The sequence below is a fragment of the Trypanosoma brucei genome, chromosome 11, assembly GCF_000210295.1.
Source record: "Trypanosoma brucei gambiense DAL972 chromosome 11, complete sequence".
NCBI classification, from domain to species: domain Eukaryota; phylum Euglenozoa; class Kinetoplastea; order Trypanosomatida; family Trypanosomatidae; genus Trypanosoma; species Trypanosoma brucei.
In genome coordinates this window covers 705,672-719,161 of record NC_026744.1, presented here as the reverse complement: position 1 = coordinate 719,161, position 13,490 = coordinate 705,672, and the positions used below count along the sequence as shown (strand labels likewise).

The 13,490-nt window shown below is 49.1% G+C and overlaps 5 protein-coding genes across 5 annotated transcripts; all 5 read left to right on the top strand.

Annotated features, from left to right (window-relative positions):
- Positions 1-136: 136 nt before the first annotated feature.
- On the top strand, positions 137-1,660 carry TbgDal_XI2790 (recombinase rad51, putative; the record flags this gene model as incomplete). Its single annotated transcript, XM_011781124.1, has 1 exon — positions 137-1,660. One exon carries the CDS (start codon positions 137-139, stop codon positions 1,658-1,660), a length of 1,524 nt encoding a protein of 507 aa, XP_011779426.1.
- Positions 1,661-2,006: 346 nt separating this feature from the next.
- On the top strand, positions 2,007-2,900 carry TbgDal_XI2780 (hypothetical protein, conserved; the record flags this gene model as incomplete). Its single annotated transcript, XM_011781123.1, has 1 exon — positions 2,007-2,900. The coding sequence occupies one exon, from the start codon at positions 2,007-2,009 to the stop codon at positions 2,898-2,900; it is 894 nt and encodes a 297-aa protein (XP_011779425.1).
- A 1,274-nt stretch (positions 2,901-4,174) lies between these two features.
- On the top strand, positions 4,175-6,418 carry TbgDal_XI2770 (hypothetical protein, conserved; the record flags this gene model as incomplete). The annotated part of the gene is made up of 1 exon (XM_011781122.1): positions 4,175-6,418. The coding sequence occupies one exon, from the start codon at positions 4,175-4,177 to the stop codon at positions 6,416-6,418; it is 2,244 nt and encodes a 747-aa protein (XP_011779424.1).
- Positions 6,419-7,065: 647 nt separating this feature from the next.
- TbgDal_XI2760 (UDP-N-acetylglucosamine pyrophosphorylase,putative) lies at positions 7,066-8,703 on the top strand (the record flags this gene model as incomplete). Its single annotated transcript, XM_011781121.1, has 1 exon — positions 7,066-8,703. The coding sequence occupies one exon, from the start codon at positions 7,066-7,068 to the stop codon at positions 8,701-8,703; it is 1,638 nt and encodes a 545-aa protein (XP_011779423.1).
- Positions 8,704-9,381: 678 nt separating this feature from the next.
- On the top strand, positions 9,382-13,260 carry TbgDal_XI2750 (hypothetical protein, conserved; the record flags this gene model as incomplete). The annotated part of the gene is made up of 1 exon (XM_011781120.1): positions 9,382-13,260. The coding sequence occupies one exon, from the start codon at positions 9,382-9,384 to the stop codon at positions 13,258-13,260; it is 3,879 nt and encodes a 1,292-aa protein (XP_011779422.1).
- Between the last annotated feature and the right edge of the window lie 230 nt (positions 13,261-13,490).

The window sequence follows — 13,490 nt, the reverse complement described above, 5'->3', positions numbered from 1 at the left end:
GCCTTATTTATTTCATTGGTAACTACCTTTCCTTTGGCCTCTCCGGAAGGCAAACTTCGTTTTCAACCACACTTCTCTTTTCTCACATTTTCATGCTGCGTTATTTTTGTAGCCAGCAAACAATAGAGGGTGACAAATGTCCGTGGAGCAATGCTCCTCACTTACCCCTTCCCTAAAGGCAAAATTGCAGAACGCCGGTTTCCTGTGGCTTAGAGATTTATGTCGGTGTGCTCAAGGCGGTGTTGAAACAACATTCAACGTAGGAAAGTTTTTGGATGACTCTCACCTCAATGCTGCGGCGAAGCGCCTACAGCAGAATTGTTCACAACTCACACACACAGAGGCGATTGAGACGGCTCGAGTCGTTTTACCTTCCGCTGTTTGCAGGACTCCTGCTATTCGTACGTTACGAGAATTGCTCGATGCTGAGGCAACCAAAGGCATAGAAAATGTAACAACACTTTGCCGGAGTCTTGATATTCTTTTGGGTGGTGGATTGCAAGTGGGAACCCTTACGGAGATTTGTGGACCCCCGGGAGTTGGTAAAACACAACTGTCAATGCAGCTGGCGGTGAATTGCGTTTTGCCGAAGGAACTTGGTGGGCTACAGGGCGGGTGTTTGTTTATTGACACGGAGGGGAGCTTTTTACCTGAACGGTTTCGGGAGATTGCATCAGCTGCCGTGGGGCATGTGAGGGAAATCGTACTACAACGTGAGAAAGAAGGACTCGGAGCAGGTAATGTTGGGGTGACAAACGAGGAAAACGGCGTGAGGCAGGCATCTTTCCTCAATGGTGCGATGAATGAGGTGACAGCAGAGCAGACGTGCACCACGTCCTCAGTAGAATCTCGCAAGAGGGGAAGGGTTGAGGCTGCGGTCCCACCCCCGCTTGGTGCAATAGTTAGCTCTTTCACAGTAGATTATATTCTTCAGCGAACACAGTACGTTCGCGTGTTGGATGTAGTGTCTCTTATGGCACTGCTGAACGGACTTCCCGCGTACATTGCCTCCCACCCAGGGATCCGAATGGTGATCATCGACTCTATCGCATTTCCCTTTCGCTCTTTATTGCAGTTGAACGTCAATTCCAACAGTGGTGGCGTTACTGAAAGTCACGGGGCGGTGGGCAAGAGCGTGGCCGGCGTTGATGATTCAACCGGCATGAACAGTGGCATTCCGACGTCTAGACAACTTGGCTGGCAGCGCGCAAGGTTGCTATTCAGATGTGGACAGCTACTGCAAGATCATGCACGGGAGTTGAACCTCTGTATTGTAGTGAGTAATCAAATGGCAACACGTATGGGGGATATTCGTGGTCTGGATGGCGGTTTCCGGACTCTTGTGCCAGCTCTAGGCGATTCATGGGCGTACGCCCTCTCCACACGTCTTCTTCTTACTCATCAGCACGATGTGCTGCATCACAATGAAATAGAAAAGCGAGGAGAGAAGTGCCATGACAACATGGTGTTCGTGATGCCGTCAGGACAGAATAGTACCACCAGCTGCAACGATTCTGATGGCGGAAGTGGTAGCAAGCGGCTTCATGCAGCTCAGCACCGTGTGGCACGGCTCATAAAAAGCCCCGCACAGCCGCAGGGACAGTGTTGTTTTTCCATAAGTTATAGAGGTGTGCGCGATGTTTTCCGACCCACTCTTTGATTGCCCTCGGGCAACTTTTCACTATTGGCAGCTGTCAAATGGAAAGTCAATGCAAGACGTATAACAGTTGAAACTTGCGCAACGGAATCGCTTTTTTCGTGCGCGATGTGTACGATTGCTACTGACCATGTATCCCATCCATGTGGATACATTTTTTTGTGAGTGTTAATGACGGTGCACTTCTTGCTTTTTGTGGACGTGTTGTACCCGCTTGAGTGCTGTCTCTCTCCTGCCTTCACTTGCTTTGAACCGTGTTAATATATCACTTATTCATCTCTCCTCTTCCACCATCTGCTATCTTTGGTGCCTTGGAATCCTTTACCTTTTAACTTGTGTAGCGCTACTTATGTCACTGGCTGATATTTTTGCATTTGCCCACGCAACAGGGCATGTCTTTTCCACTAGTGAACGGGTTGCACTCGCAACATCACTTCCACTACTCACAGTGAAGTGCAAGCGGCGCAACATGATTCTGTGGGGGAAAGTTTACGGGTTTAAAAGCGATTATATTATCCTTCAGGCGTTTGATGACGACCTTGTCGCACAGCCCGTCATTTACTACTCCACGGACGGTGGCTACTCCTTTGTGTACCTCGGCACCACAGACTCGCTATTCCCTAAGAGTATGGACATGACACAAACAGCAAAGCATAAGCAAGCCCTCATGTACAAGCTGCGAGGCCCCTTCATGGGTGATCCATCATATGAATATCGTGTGGTCGATGAGTTAACGGGAAGCACGGCGAGTTACAAGGAGTCACTACGGCTCGTGCTATTTGTTGAGGCACACGATTACCACTGCCGCGTAGCCCCGCGTGGTGCTTACTACCGAGAACAGCGAAATACCGAACTCCCATCAGAGATTAAACGAAACATTGCCTTTGCAGGGCTCAAGCGCACTTTTGAGGAGGCACTTTCGTTGCGCAATTACTACCACCTGCGGTCGGAGGATCCCTACCTTCAGTTACTCGCGCGGAATCAGGGAACGCAAACGCACGAGAAGTCTGGACTAGAGCGGTTAGGGGAAGACCAGGACATTGATGCCATCTTCTTTCCAATCAGTGATGATCTACCTGGTGGTGTGTGGAGATTGCGGTACGACCCCGTTCGCAATGTCGTCCTGGGGATGAGCGCAAAATTCATTGGGTCTGTCTTCTATCACGTACCGGAAACGAACAAACATGGTACGGTCTACATGGGGGACGGGAATATAAACCACGACATTGCCTTTGAACTGTAGAATCTACTGGTGTGATTGTATATGTGTTTATGAGCTTGTTTATATGTATCCGGACACAAGGGGAGGGGAGGTCCCTTATGTTGCAGCCGTAGGTGGTGTATTGGGATTGTGAAAGTTGTGGATGCAAGTGGAAAGAGAAGAATAGAAGGAAATTAGATAAGAGAGGGTTGCGGTAATTGAATAGAGGGTGAAGAGTATTCCCAATTTACAAAAAGTATATATATATATATATATATAGAAGGGAAGTGAGACGTATTATTCGTCTGGGTCAGTACTCGCCGAACTCTACGGATTCCTTTTTGGTGTAAAACAATCGCCTAGAAGAGACGGGAACAACATTGATGGGTGTAGCACCGGAGGGAGTTGAATGGTTCAGTGGTGCTTTTTGTGTGCTTTCTTTTTGTTTGTTTTACAGTTGTGACTCGTTTGTTATGTTGAATACGGCAGGCATTTCGTGACCTCTCTTCTCCGCGCTCCAACATTTTATGTACAGATTGCGGTCTCGGCGTTTGGGTAACCGTACGGGGGTTAAAACCAGTGATGCATCCAACACTAACCTCTCGATAGCTTCATTTTCAAGAGGAGCACTACCTGTCCTCTATCACCCCCTTTCCTCCTCACCGTTGAAGGTGTGCCCCTCGCCACAACCGTACGTGTGCCGTGCGCTGCGTACCCCATTTGAAACATTCCCCAAATGTTGATCTCTGTATTTTCTTGAGCATGCCCAGAAGGCATAGTTTGCCCAACGAGTTGTGTAGCTGATCACAAGCCCTTCCATTTTCCCCTTTTTTGTTTTTTTTCTTTCTTCTACTTCCTCCGTATCGACCCGTAACGTTGGAATGCGCGGGCGTGTGTCTATGCGTGTTAATTCGCACCAGCACCTTTGTTACAGCAATACTGGCACACTGTTGAGTCCCATATAGTACAGATCTGCGCATTTAAGGGTTTAGGGAGGGCGCCAATAACTCCTGAAAAAATAAAAATTGTGGCTCCTGCCGCGGCAGCTGGTGCACTGTTCACTTAGGGAAACCTGTCGGCAAGCTTACCAAGTGCCACTCTAGGATCTGTTACCGTTAATTGAGAAAAACATAACCAGCTAAACATCGAGAGTTGGATAATAACTGCGAGGCCAGTACTAGGCAGGTGTCATCCTAAGTGGTGGACCGCAGCGTGGATACGGTGGTGGGATAGGAAAAAGGGGGTTTAATCTGTGAAAGGTTTCTGTACCTTTCGTTTCGGGGAAAAGTGGGTCGAAAAACAGCAACGTCAAGGTGATGCGGCGGTGTTCCTTTGCCTCAACGTGCCGCTACCGCAGTGCAGACGATGTGCCACTTGGTTTAGGCTCTGCTTACGTGTGGACGTGCCGTAACATAACCAGCCGTGGGCAGTTTAACCCTATTCACAATTTCTCGTATGCTATGGAGCGCGGAGTGCGTGCGCGAGATGTGAAAGCGTTTGAGAAACTTATTACCAACCCCGGGCCGTTGCGAGTTGCATATACACCAGACTACCTAGACTGGCTCCACAGATGTTACAAGGCAAAGGGGACGTATATGGATGCCCGCGCCGTATCAGAGAAAAAATTTAACGGCAATATCGTCAGTAGCGAACTGTCGGCTGCAGTTAACAGGCGGGAGGGGAAAAGGGGAGACACCCGCGGTGATACGGTCGATAATGACCATCATAACCTCCCTGGTGCGCCACCACCGGGTATGTTTCTTCGTCCAGCGCACTCTTTCAGACGTCTGGCCGGTGAACTGAAGCGTCGCAGAGCCCAATCAATCCTGGACGAAGTGGCGAGGGCGCAGGGTATGCTTGACCTGTTCGAGCGCCAACCGCATTTCCCAGCCATCCACATTGATAGGTGTAGCCGCTTCCATCTGGTGGAACTATTTAAGGAAATGGTGCTGGAGCGTTCACTCGACAGCAACATGATATGGGAGAAGGCTCTACTATACCGTGCCATACTCTCGGAGCGAAAGCCGTCATATCCAACATCCTTTCACTACATCTTCACCGCAGTTGAAGACACCGTTTTCGCCCCAACCATTTCGACACCGATGGAAATGGCAGGCTCTAGGGGAGAGGGGCACGATCGTTCCAGCCACCCATTGGCAGCGAAGTGCCCAACTCTGGAGGCGTATTACTATTATGTGTACCTGGTGAAGAAGTACTACATTGATAACGCAGTGGAAGCACATGTGGTACTTCGGTGTCATCGCGAGCCGAATGCAGCTGATTTGTTGTTTTCCAATCCACCGCCGAAGGACGATACGGAGATAATGAAAGCGGTTGAACTATTAAGGAATGCCGATATACAACGCGGTGTAGCGGCTGCAGCTGCTGTCTCTGACCCCACATTACCTCCTGGAGGTGAAGGTAGCGTTATTGGTAATAGTGATAACAATAAAAACAGCGAGAAAACCTCCGAAGGCAGTAGGGGGAGGCCCGCGCGACCTCCTGTTCTACCTGGCGCCTACCCGCCTATTGATATGTTATGGCGCTGTGAGGAGAACTTACCACTCCTCAAAGTTCTTCTTTTTGGTGAATTTAATTTGATAGTGTCCGAGAACCCATTTGTAAAGTTTCCGAGCGCGCATGGGTTTTTGACGAGGCCATATTCAACTGACTCGTCGCGCACGCTTGCCGATGGTATGAGTCTAGCCAATGTCATGGCCGAAAAGCGAGGTCATTTGCTTCCGTCGCTTCCACGTAATACGGCCACCTCAATCGACGCCCGAGCTCAAGATATACGAAGGTTGCAGCAAAAACACCATCGGGATGATATTGTCAGTTTCCAGAAACTGCTACGGAGTACCCACGCTGAAGATAGTCCCTCCGCCTTTAGCAGCTACTCCGATTGGAGTTACTTCAACCCACGCGCCGTACGGGCGGAGGAGCGTGACCGTCTCACGCGGAAAGCTGTCGAGGCACTAAAGTTGTATGATTCAGCAACAAATGATATCTATCGTCATAGTTTCGAGGATGTTCAAGCCTGTCACACACAGCGAGTGACCGAGCGGGACCGCACGATGCCGCCGTACTTGCCAACGTTGCCACATTTTGTAGCAATTATTAAGAAAGATCCACACATTTCTTTTTTATTACATATTGGATTACCGGATCGTAATTCTTCAGAGGAAGGGAGTGCAAAGCACAAGGAATTGGAGAAACGTATTTACTACCTGGCTCGGGCACTATATCATACAGCACTGGAGTACCACAATGAAACAGTGCGACGTGTTAATAGGCAAAAGGTTAATGTGGCTGCCTCACTGCTTGATAACTTTGTGGAGCAGGAATGGACCACTATTCTGAGGGACAAACACGATGTCACGGACGTCACAAAAACACTCAATGACACCCAGAACGACAAAAAGCAGCTGGCGCGTCGCCTGGGTCGTTACATGCTTTTCGCTAACCGGTCCTTGGATGATACGGGTTTCCCCACTGATGCACGTGCAGACGACTATACGCGGTGGATGGCGCCCCCTTCTGTAGGGAAGGTAAGTTTGTGAGTGTGAAAAAGTCCTTCTCTTTTGGTGCTACCTTTGTATGGGAACTCCGACGGAGGAACGCGTTACAACAAATTCATGTGTTTTGTATTTTCCTTTTCGCTTACGTACTGTCTTTTTGTTATCACCACCGTTTTTTTTGTTTGTGTGTGTGTGTGTGTGTGTGTCCTCACAGGTGGCGGGGAGTATTTAGCTTTAAACTCAGTTTGTTTTTTTGGTGAAAATATAGATGCGTGCACAACAAAAAATATATATACTAATTTGTGTACGCCTGCGCTCTCCCTTACAAAACTATAATGTCTTCGCGACGTCATTCTGTTTCCTTTCTCTTTGGTTTTGTAGAAATCAGTGTTGTTTTTCAAAGTTTTCCCGCTTTCATACGAATACTTCATTTACTGGAAAAGGTGGACTGTTATTTGCAGACTTGAGGATTGTCCTGCAAACTTGCCCAGCCACCGTAACAGGGTACCGTACAAAGGTTTGGACAAAGGAAAGGAAAAAGTTTGTATTGCAACCCCGAGAAAGTTTCAGGAGGCGCAAGGGGGAGATTAAAAGTGTTTGTGCGAAGACGATACTGTTCATCTTTTTTTTTTTTTGACATCCCTTTTCCTCGTTATCGTCAATCATTTTGGCTCCGTGTGTTATAGATAATGAGTGACAGGGACGTGTGCATTCAGCGCCTCACTGGAGCAAACCAAGATCACATTCTCACGGCACTGGAGCACGGAAGTGAAGCGGAAAGGGCGTCATTAACGGCGCAAATCACCAATGAACTAGCGGGCGTGGACTTCAGGCACTTTAACAACGTCCTGCGCGAGAGCTTAGAAATTTCGAAGAACTGCTCGACGGCTTCATTGGCTGAACCACCCGCAAAGGATTCCTTCTTCGATATTTCCTCCGTAGACCGCCGTCGTGGGCAAGCCAAACGTATAAAGAATTTGGAGGCAGTTGGGTATAAGGCTATTCAGAAGGGCCAAATAGCGTTCCTCATCCTTGCAGGAGGTAGTGGTACCCGACTCGGGTTCGATAAACCGAAAGGATTCTTCACATGTGATGGCCTCCAACAGCGTAAGTCACTCTTCATGATGCACTGCGAGAAGATACGCAGGCGCCAGGAGATTGCTGAATCCATATCTGGGTCGGGGAGGAAAGCGCGGGTGCAGCTTCTTGTGATGACATCAGGACAAAATGACGCCGAAACGCAGCGGTTCTTCGAGGAGAATTCCTACTTTGGACTTGAGAGGGAGCAGGTGCATTTCTTTGCCCAATCATCTGTGCCGTGCTATGACGAGAATACGGGAAGAATTATCATGGAGAATCGCGGTCGTATTTGCGCCGCCCCGGGTGGAAATGGCGCTGTTTTTGCTGCACTCGCCGCACCCCGAGCCACAAAAGACAAGGACGGGACTCTGCAAGTGAAAGAGTCATTGTTGCAACACTTGCGTAAGCTTGGGATAGCATATGTGCAGATTGGAAACATCGACAATCTTCTAGCAAACGTTGCTGATCCAGTGTTCATTGGTTATGCCATTGAAGAAGAGGCGCACGTTGTCGTCAAGACGTGCCCAAAACGGGGCCCAGATGAGCGCGTTGGCGTTTTTGTTCGCGCAAGCGGTAAATGGGGTGTGGTGGAGTATACTGAAATTGGTGATCGGGCGAAGGAAATCGATGATGCTACTGGTGAGTTGAAGTTTAACTGCGCCAATATATCTTCAAACCTCTGCAGTCTTCACTTTATGTCACTGGCAGCCGAACGCATGAAGTCATTCACGCAGTATCACGCTGCGCGTAAAAAGATACCGACGATCAAAGGCCCAGTCATGGGTATCAAACTGGAGGCATTCCTCTTTGACCTTTTCCGCTTCGTTGATGAATGCGACCATCCACCAAAGGATAGTGGGGCTTTTCGTATCATGCAAGTGGATCGCGATGATGAGTTTGGCCCCGTTAAGAATGCTGATGGAGCGGCATCAGACACACCGGCAGATGCAGTGCGACTTTTGCTCTCCCAACACACGCGGTGGTTAATCACGGCTCTCGAGACTGCTGCGATGTCAGATGAGCAAGAGAGCATTAGGGGAGGTGTCGATGTAACCGAGGCAAAGGAAGCTGTCGCAGTGATGCGAAGCTGTTCCATCAAAGCAGAGATATCACCACTCGTTTCTGTTGGTGGGGAGGCGCTCCGCCAGCATCTCCCACGCGTCATCCATCAGCTGCTTCGTAACCCTCCGCCAGTCATATTCATTCGCAGGGACGATGAGGTGGTCTCCGAATCATCGAACATGTAAGTGGACGTTGCAGCGCCCGGTTTATCGGAAGCTCATGAAGAAAGGAACTCGAATCCGCGCAAATGGCAATTACCTCACAACATGAACTCCAGTGACACGATGTCAGGGTGCGCAAACAAAGGGGAAGGTATACATTTGAGGCCAAAACTTTAAGTGTGCTGATGCATATTGAGAGAGGGGGGGTGACACACTTGTATTTGGAACGGAAGATGGTTCCTTAAATGAAGTACCTCCGCAAGTCCAAAGGGTCTGATTTTTTTTTTTTTAATCCTTTAATTTGTCCATTCCGCTCCCAGTGTTTTTGGGGCGTAGCAAATGGGCTGAGATGATGTGTGTTGTCACTTTTTTTCTCCGCTAGTTGTCTCTGGAATGGTCGACCCCAACCACTTTTCGCGCACCTTCTTTTGTTTTTTGTACTGTTGGAAGTATATGGATCTTTCTTCGGCGCTGCATTCTCTCGGTGGTCTCTTAATGCCCTACCTGGATGGTGAACTGTGGTGGAGGAAAGGGTTAACACCACTGAATACCGCAATAAAACAAATGATTCTTGTTTGATTCTCTTTTGTTGTTGTTACTATTGCCATTATTATTATGCGACCATTATGTTTTATCGGTAGTAAGACGGAATAGCAGGTGGAAAGGTGCACTCCATAAGAAGGAAAGTAATACAACAGAGTGATGAAACCTCCTAGTGCGGCTGCGCAAAGAGGCAAAGGCGCCTTCGCTAGCAAGAGCACCAGGACGCCCCTCAAGCAACTCCGTAAAGGTACCAATTTGAGTCGTCAGAAGCTCTTGCGTCTGCAGCGGGAGGCCCTCATGGTAAAACGACAGAAGACTGAGGTACAGAAATCCGCGCAGAAGAGGGAGGTAACAAAACGGGTATTGGCCGCCCAAAACAAGAAAATTCACAAAACCTTTGATCAAGGCATTCTTCAGAGTGTTCAGGGCGGTCTGGTGGAGTCAATTGAGAGCCTTGGTGAACCTGTTACTCCGCTCTCACTCTTTATGGCAGCGTCTACGGCCCTTTCCCTTTCGCCAGAGAAACATCACGTGCCGTACGTCCTTGCCATCCTGTCGGCTTGCGCTCCGCGACTAAGCCAAGGGATGCTGCTGCATCAGTTGGAACCATCTATTGCAACTGTTGAACGAGTCATTGCGGAAAACATAGCGAGCAATTACCTCGCGGTGGCGAAGGCAATGAAGTTTTCCCAACAGCTAGTCCTCTCTGTAGAATCGCCTTCCATGAAGGTGCTCAATGTTTTTTCTCGCTTGGAGCCTAGCAAAATGCAAGTTGACATCATGAAAATGTACTTGGTGGCCTTCCGTAAACTTCTCGAAAGATCGGCAGCACATTCCCCAACCGATGAATCCATTGGAGGCACCAGGAGAAACGTCTCAGAAGGTGGTGTCTACATACTGAGTGATAATCAGAAATTTTTCGTACAGGGGGTTCGGCATTTTGCGGCTCTTTGTGTCAGCAACTTCACTGACGCCCCCTTAAGTGTCGTTTCTTCCACCACTGCAGAGTTTACCGTGTTAATCCGGCGGACTATTTCTCCCTACATCGTCGAATCGGCTGAGGGACGGGAAATGATTGACGAAATTGTTTCAAATCGGCTGTTGGAATTGTTGAAACCGCATTGTCAGGTGTACTGGAGCTATGCCTTGGAAATTCTTGAGGCACTATTCAACCGAATCAATTATCTTAAGCGCACAGCTGCTGGCGATGCCTTGCTACTGACGAGACGCTTCCCCTCCTTTCACTTCCTCTTGCGCGTACTGAACAAAATGCGGAGAATGGATGATGGCAAGTTAAATGGGGCAATCGAACGTGCCATGGTCGCTTTAGGCAGAGGTATGACGGTCCGGGAATTTGTGGATATCATTCCATTTGATCCCCGCCAAGTCTACGAGGCAGAGTTGAGGGGCACTGCCATCGGTGGCGCGTACCCGTCTCCCGACGACGATCCGTGGATAAATAGTTATGTGATGGGCGTGCTTAGGCGCACGGCGTCGCATGACTCACTGCCCTTTTTTGTTGAGTACTTCTTCCCACTCATTCAGTTTACTAGTGGCGTGGCCCTAGAGTATGGGCGCCAGCAGCAGGTAGAGCTAGCAGCGAAATGGACAGCGCTGCTGCAGCAATATTGGCGTTTGGCTATCGGGTTCTGTCAGTATCCCCGTATAGTGGATAAAGACTCTTTCCGTGACGTCGCAAAGCAACTTGTTGGCCTCCTTCCTCACCCCCTCTTCGCTGACGCAGGTGCTACTGCTCTGCATATGCTCTGCAGTGGTTATTACGATTTGGCATCGACAGAACCAGTGGATGATGATGATGATATCAGTGATGGCGTGGGAGAGGCAGAGGAGCAAGAGAAGGGGTGGCTGGCAGATGAACAGCAAGAGGAGGATTCCTCGAACCGAGTTCGCGCGAAGGTCGGACTGGGACACAAGAGCAGCCTGGATGAGGATGATCTCTTTCTTTCTTTAAATGACCCCACGTGGAACCGCCATGTTTACCATGGCATTTCCCAAACCACAGCGAAGGACGTCTGTGGTAATGTGTTTTCGCGTTTCAGTGCGAACATAATGCCCAAGTTGTGCAACACTTTCGAAACTCACAACTCCACGTCCATCCTTCGCGCCATTCATAGCTTTTCTCGGGTATGCTCGCGAGAGGTCATGCAGGTTATTTTGAAGGGTATTCTGGACGTCGGGGCTAATATCGCACATAAACAACAGTTACTGCAAGAAAAGGCAGAGGAAAGGGGTGACAAAGTAGTGAAGAAGGCGGGATATGCGCCTTTGACTGGAAAGCGCCGCATGATACTCGACATTGCTTGTGCCGTTGTCGAACAACTCGAGAAGGAACATTTGGTGAAACTGTTCGACGACATCATCGAACCGGTACTAATGGACCCAGCACCCGAGTCACGTCTGCTGCAGAAAAAAGCATACAAACTTCTCTATTCGATGTTTGAGTTCCGTAGCAAGGACATTTTCCCGCTGTTCACGCGCATTTCAGGGATTCTCTCTGTAGGACGCCAGAACGTTACTATATCTGGCATTAAAATGCGTCTGCGGTGCATTGTGTGGGCCCTTGATGCCTGTAAGATGTTTTACCCGGATCACGTCACAACAATGATACGTGCGATTGTGGGAGAAACCATCACACTTTCCCGCGAACGCTCTAGTGAGGTTCGCACACTCTCCATGGATTTGTTGGAAAAAATGCACCGTTATTTAATTGGCGCCGGAAATCCTGTCAACACCCTGCTGCACCTTGTGCTCGCTGGATTCTCTGGGAAAACCACATGGATGATTTCTAGCACGCTTGTGGCTATGGCAAAGATTGTATCTGTCGCTCATGAAGAGCTTCCTGAGAAAGATCTTGATGCGGCAGTGGCTTTAGGAATTCGCATGATGGAATCTACGGCTCTTGACGTGCGCTCAGCCGCCGCGATGTTTGTACGTATGCTGCTCAAAATGATGAAGCGGAGCAGACGTGTAGGGGCTGCGGTAGAGAAGTCTATTTCGAAGTTGATGTTAGCAATCGCCCTCACAACCTCGCAACCGCGTGTGTCAAGCAACACCCGTCTTCAGATGCGCGTGATACTGGAAAAGTGCATCAAGCGGTTCGGCTACGAACGACTTGAGCCCACCTTTCCCATTGGCTCTAAGAACTTCCTCCGTTACACGCAAAAGATGATGAAGCGCGAGCAGAAGAAGGAAGAGAGAGAGCTCCGCAAACGCACTGAAGAGCGGAAGAATGAGTTTGACAGGCTCTTCCTTGGTGCTGGCATGAAGGCTGGAACGGAGGATGATGCAGAGCGTGACCTTCTGCAGGCTGGCGGACTCACAAGTTTTGTTTCAGCTTATGCTTCGCCTTCCTTCAATGCAGGTTCGGCTGGCAGAGGCTACAATGGGGATGAAGATGATGACGAACTGGACAACATGCACATCGAATTCCAAGAAGGCAAGCTTCATATCATGACAGCGGAAGAGAAGCGAAAGCAGGATGATCGTCGACGACGCGAAGAGATGGCAAAAAAACTCCTCCGCTCCCGCAACGGCCTTGTTCACGCGGATGCACTTAATGAGGGTGCGGTTGCGCAGCGCGGGAAGCGAACCCGTAATGACGTTGAAGACTTTGAAAATGATGAACTATTGTTGCGCTATGGAGACAAGATCAATAATGAAGGGGCTGCAGCGGCTGCTCGTCGGGTTGTGGGACCAGGTGTCAATCAAGTGGAGCGACTTCGTGAACAGAAACAGGAGAAGCGGGAGCTCAAGCGCGCGCGCGTCGAAGCAGATATCATCCGTGGTGATGAGTTTAAAGGAACTGGTGAGGGCGACGTGCGTCGTGGTGGTTTAGCCCCTTACGCGTATGTGCCACTCAATAGGCAGTACATGAATCGGCGCCACCAGCGGGAGGCAATACAACGGTTGGAAGTTGTAGCACACAGAAGTAACTTAAAGGGAAACAAGGCTAAACTCTCTAAACTCGCTAAGCAACGGAGGGCAGAGAAAAAACAAAAAGTGAATCTAAGCCAATAAATGGAGGGTATAGGGAAATGGCTGAAGGAGGAGAGCAGGAAATCCCGTGAATGTAGCGTTTTTTTTTTTTACTAGGTAAATGTAATCGTTTAAACTCGTTGAGGTTTAGTATTACCCATGCTGTACCTTTTGACTTTGTGTAAGCTTTCGAGCCGTGTTTTGTGTCAGTATTAATGTCCGATAACCACAGAACTAACAAGAGAGATTCAGCTTCAACTGACGTTCCTTCC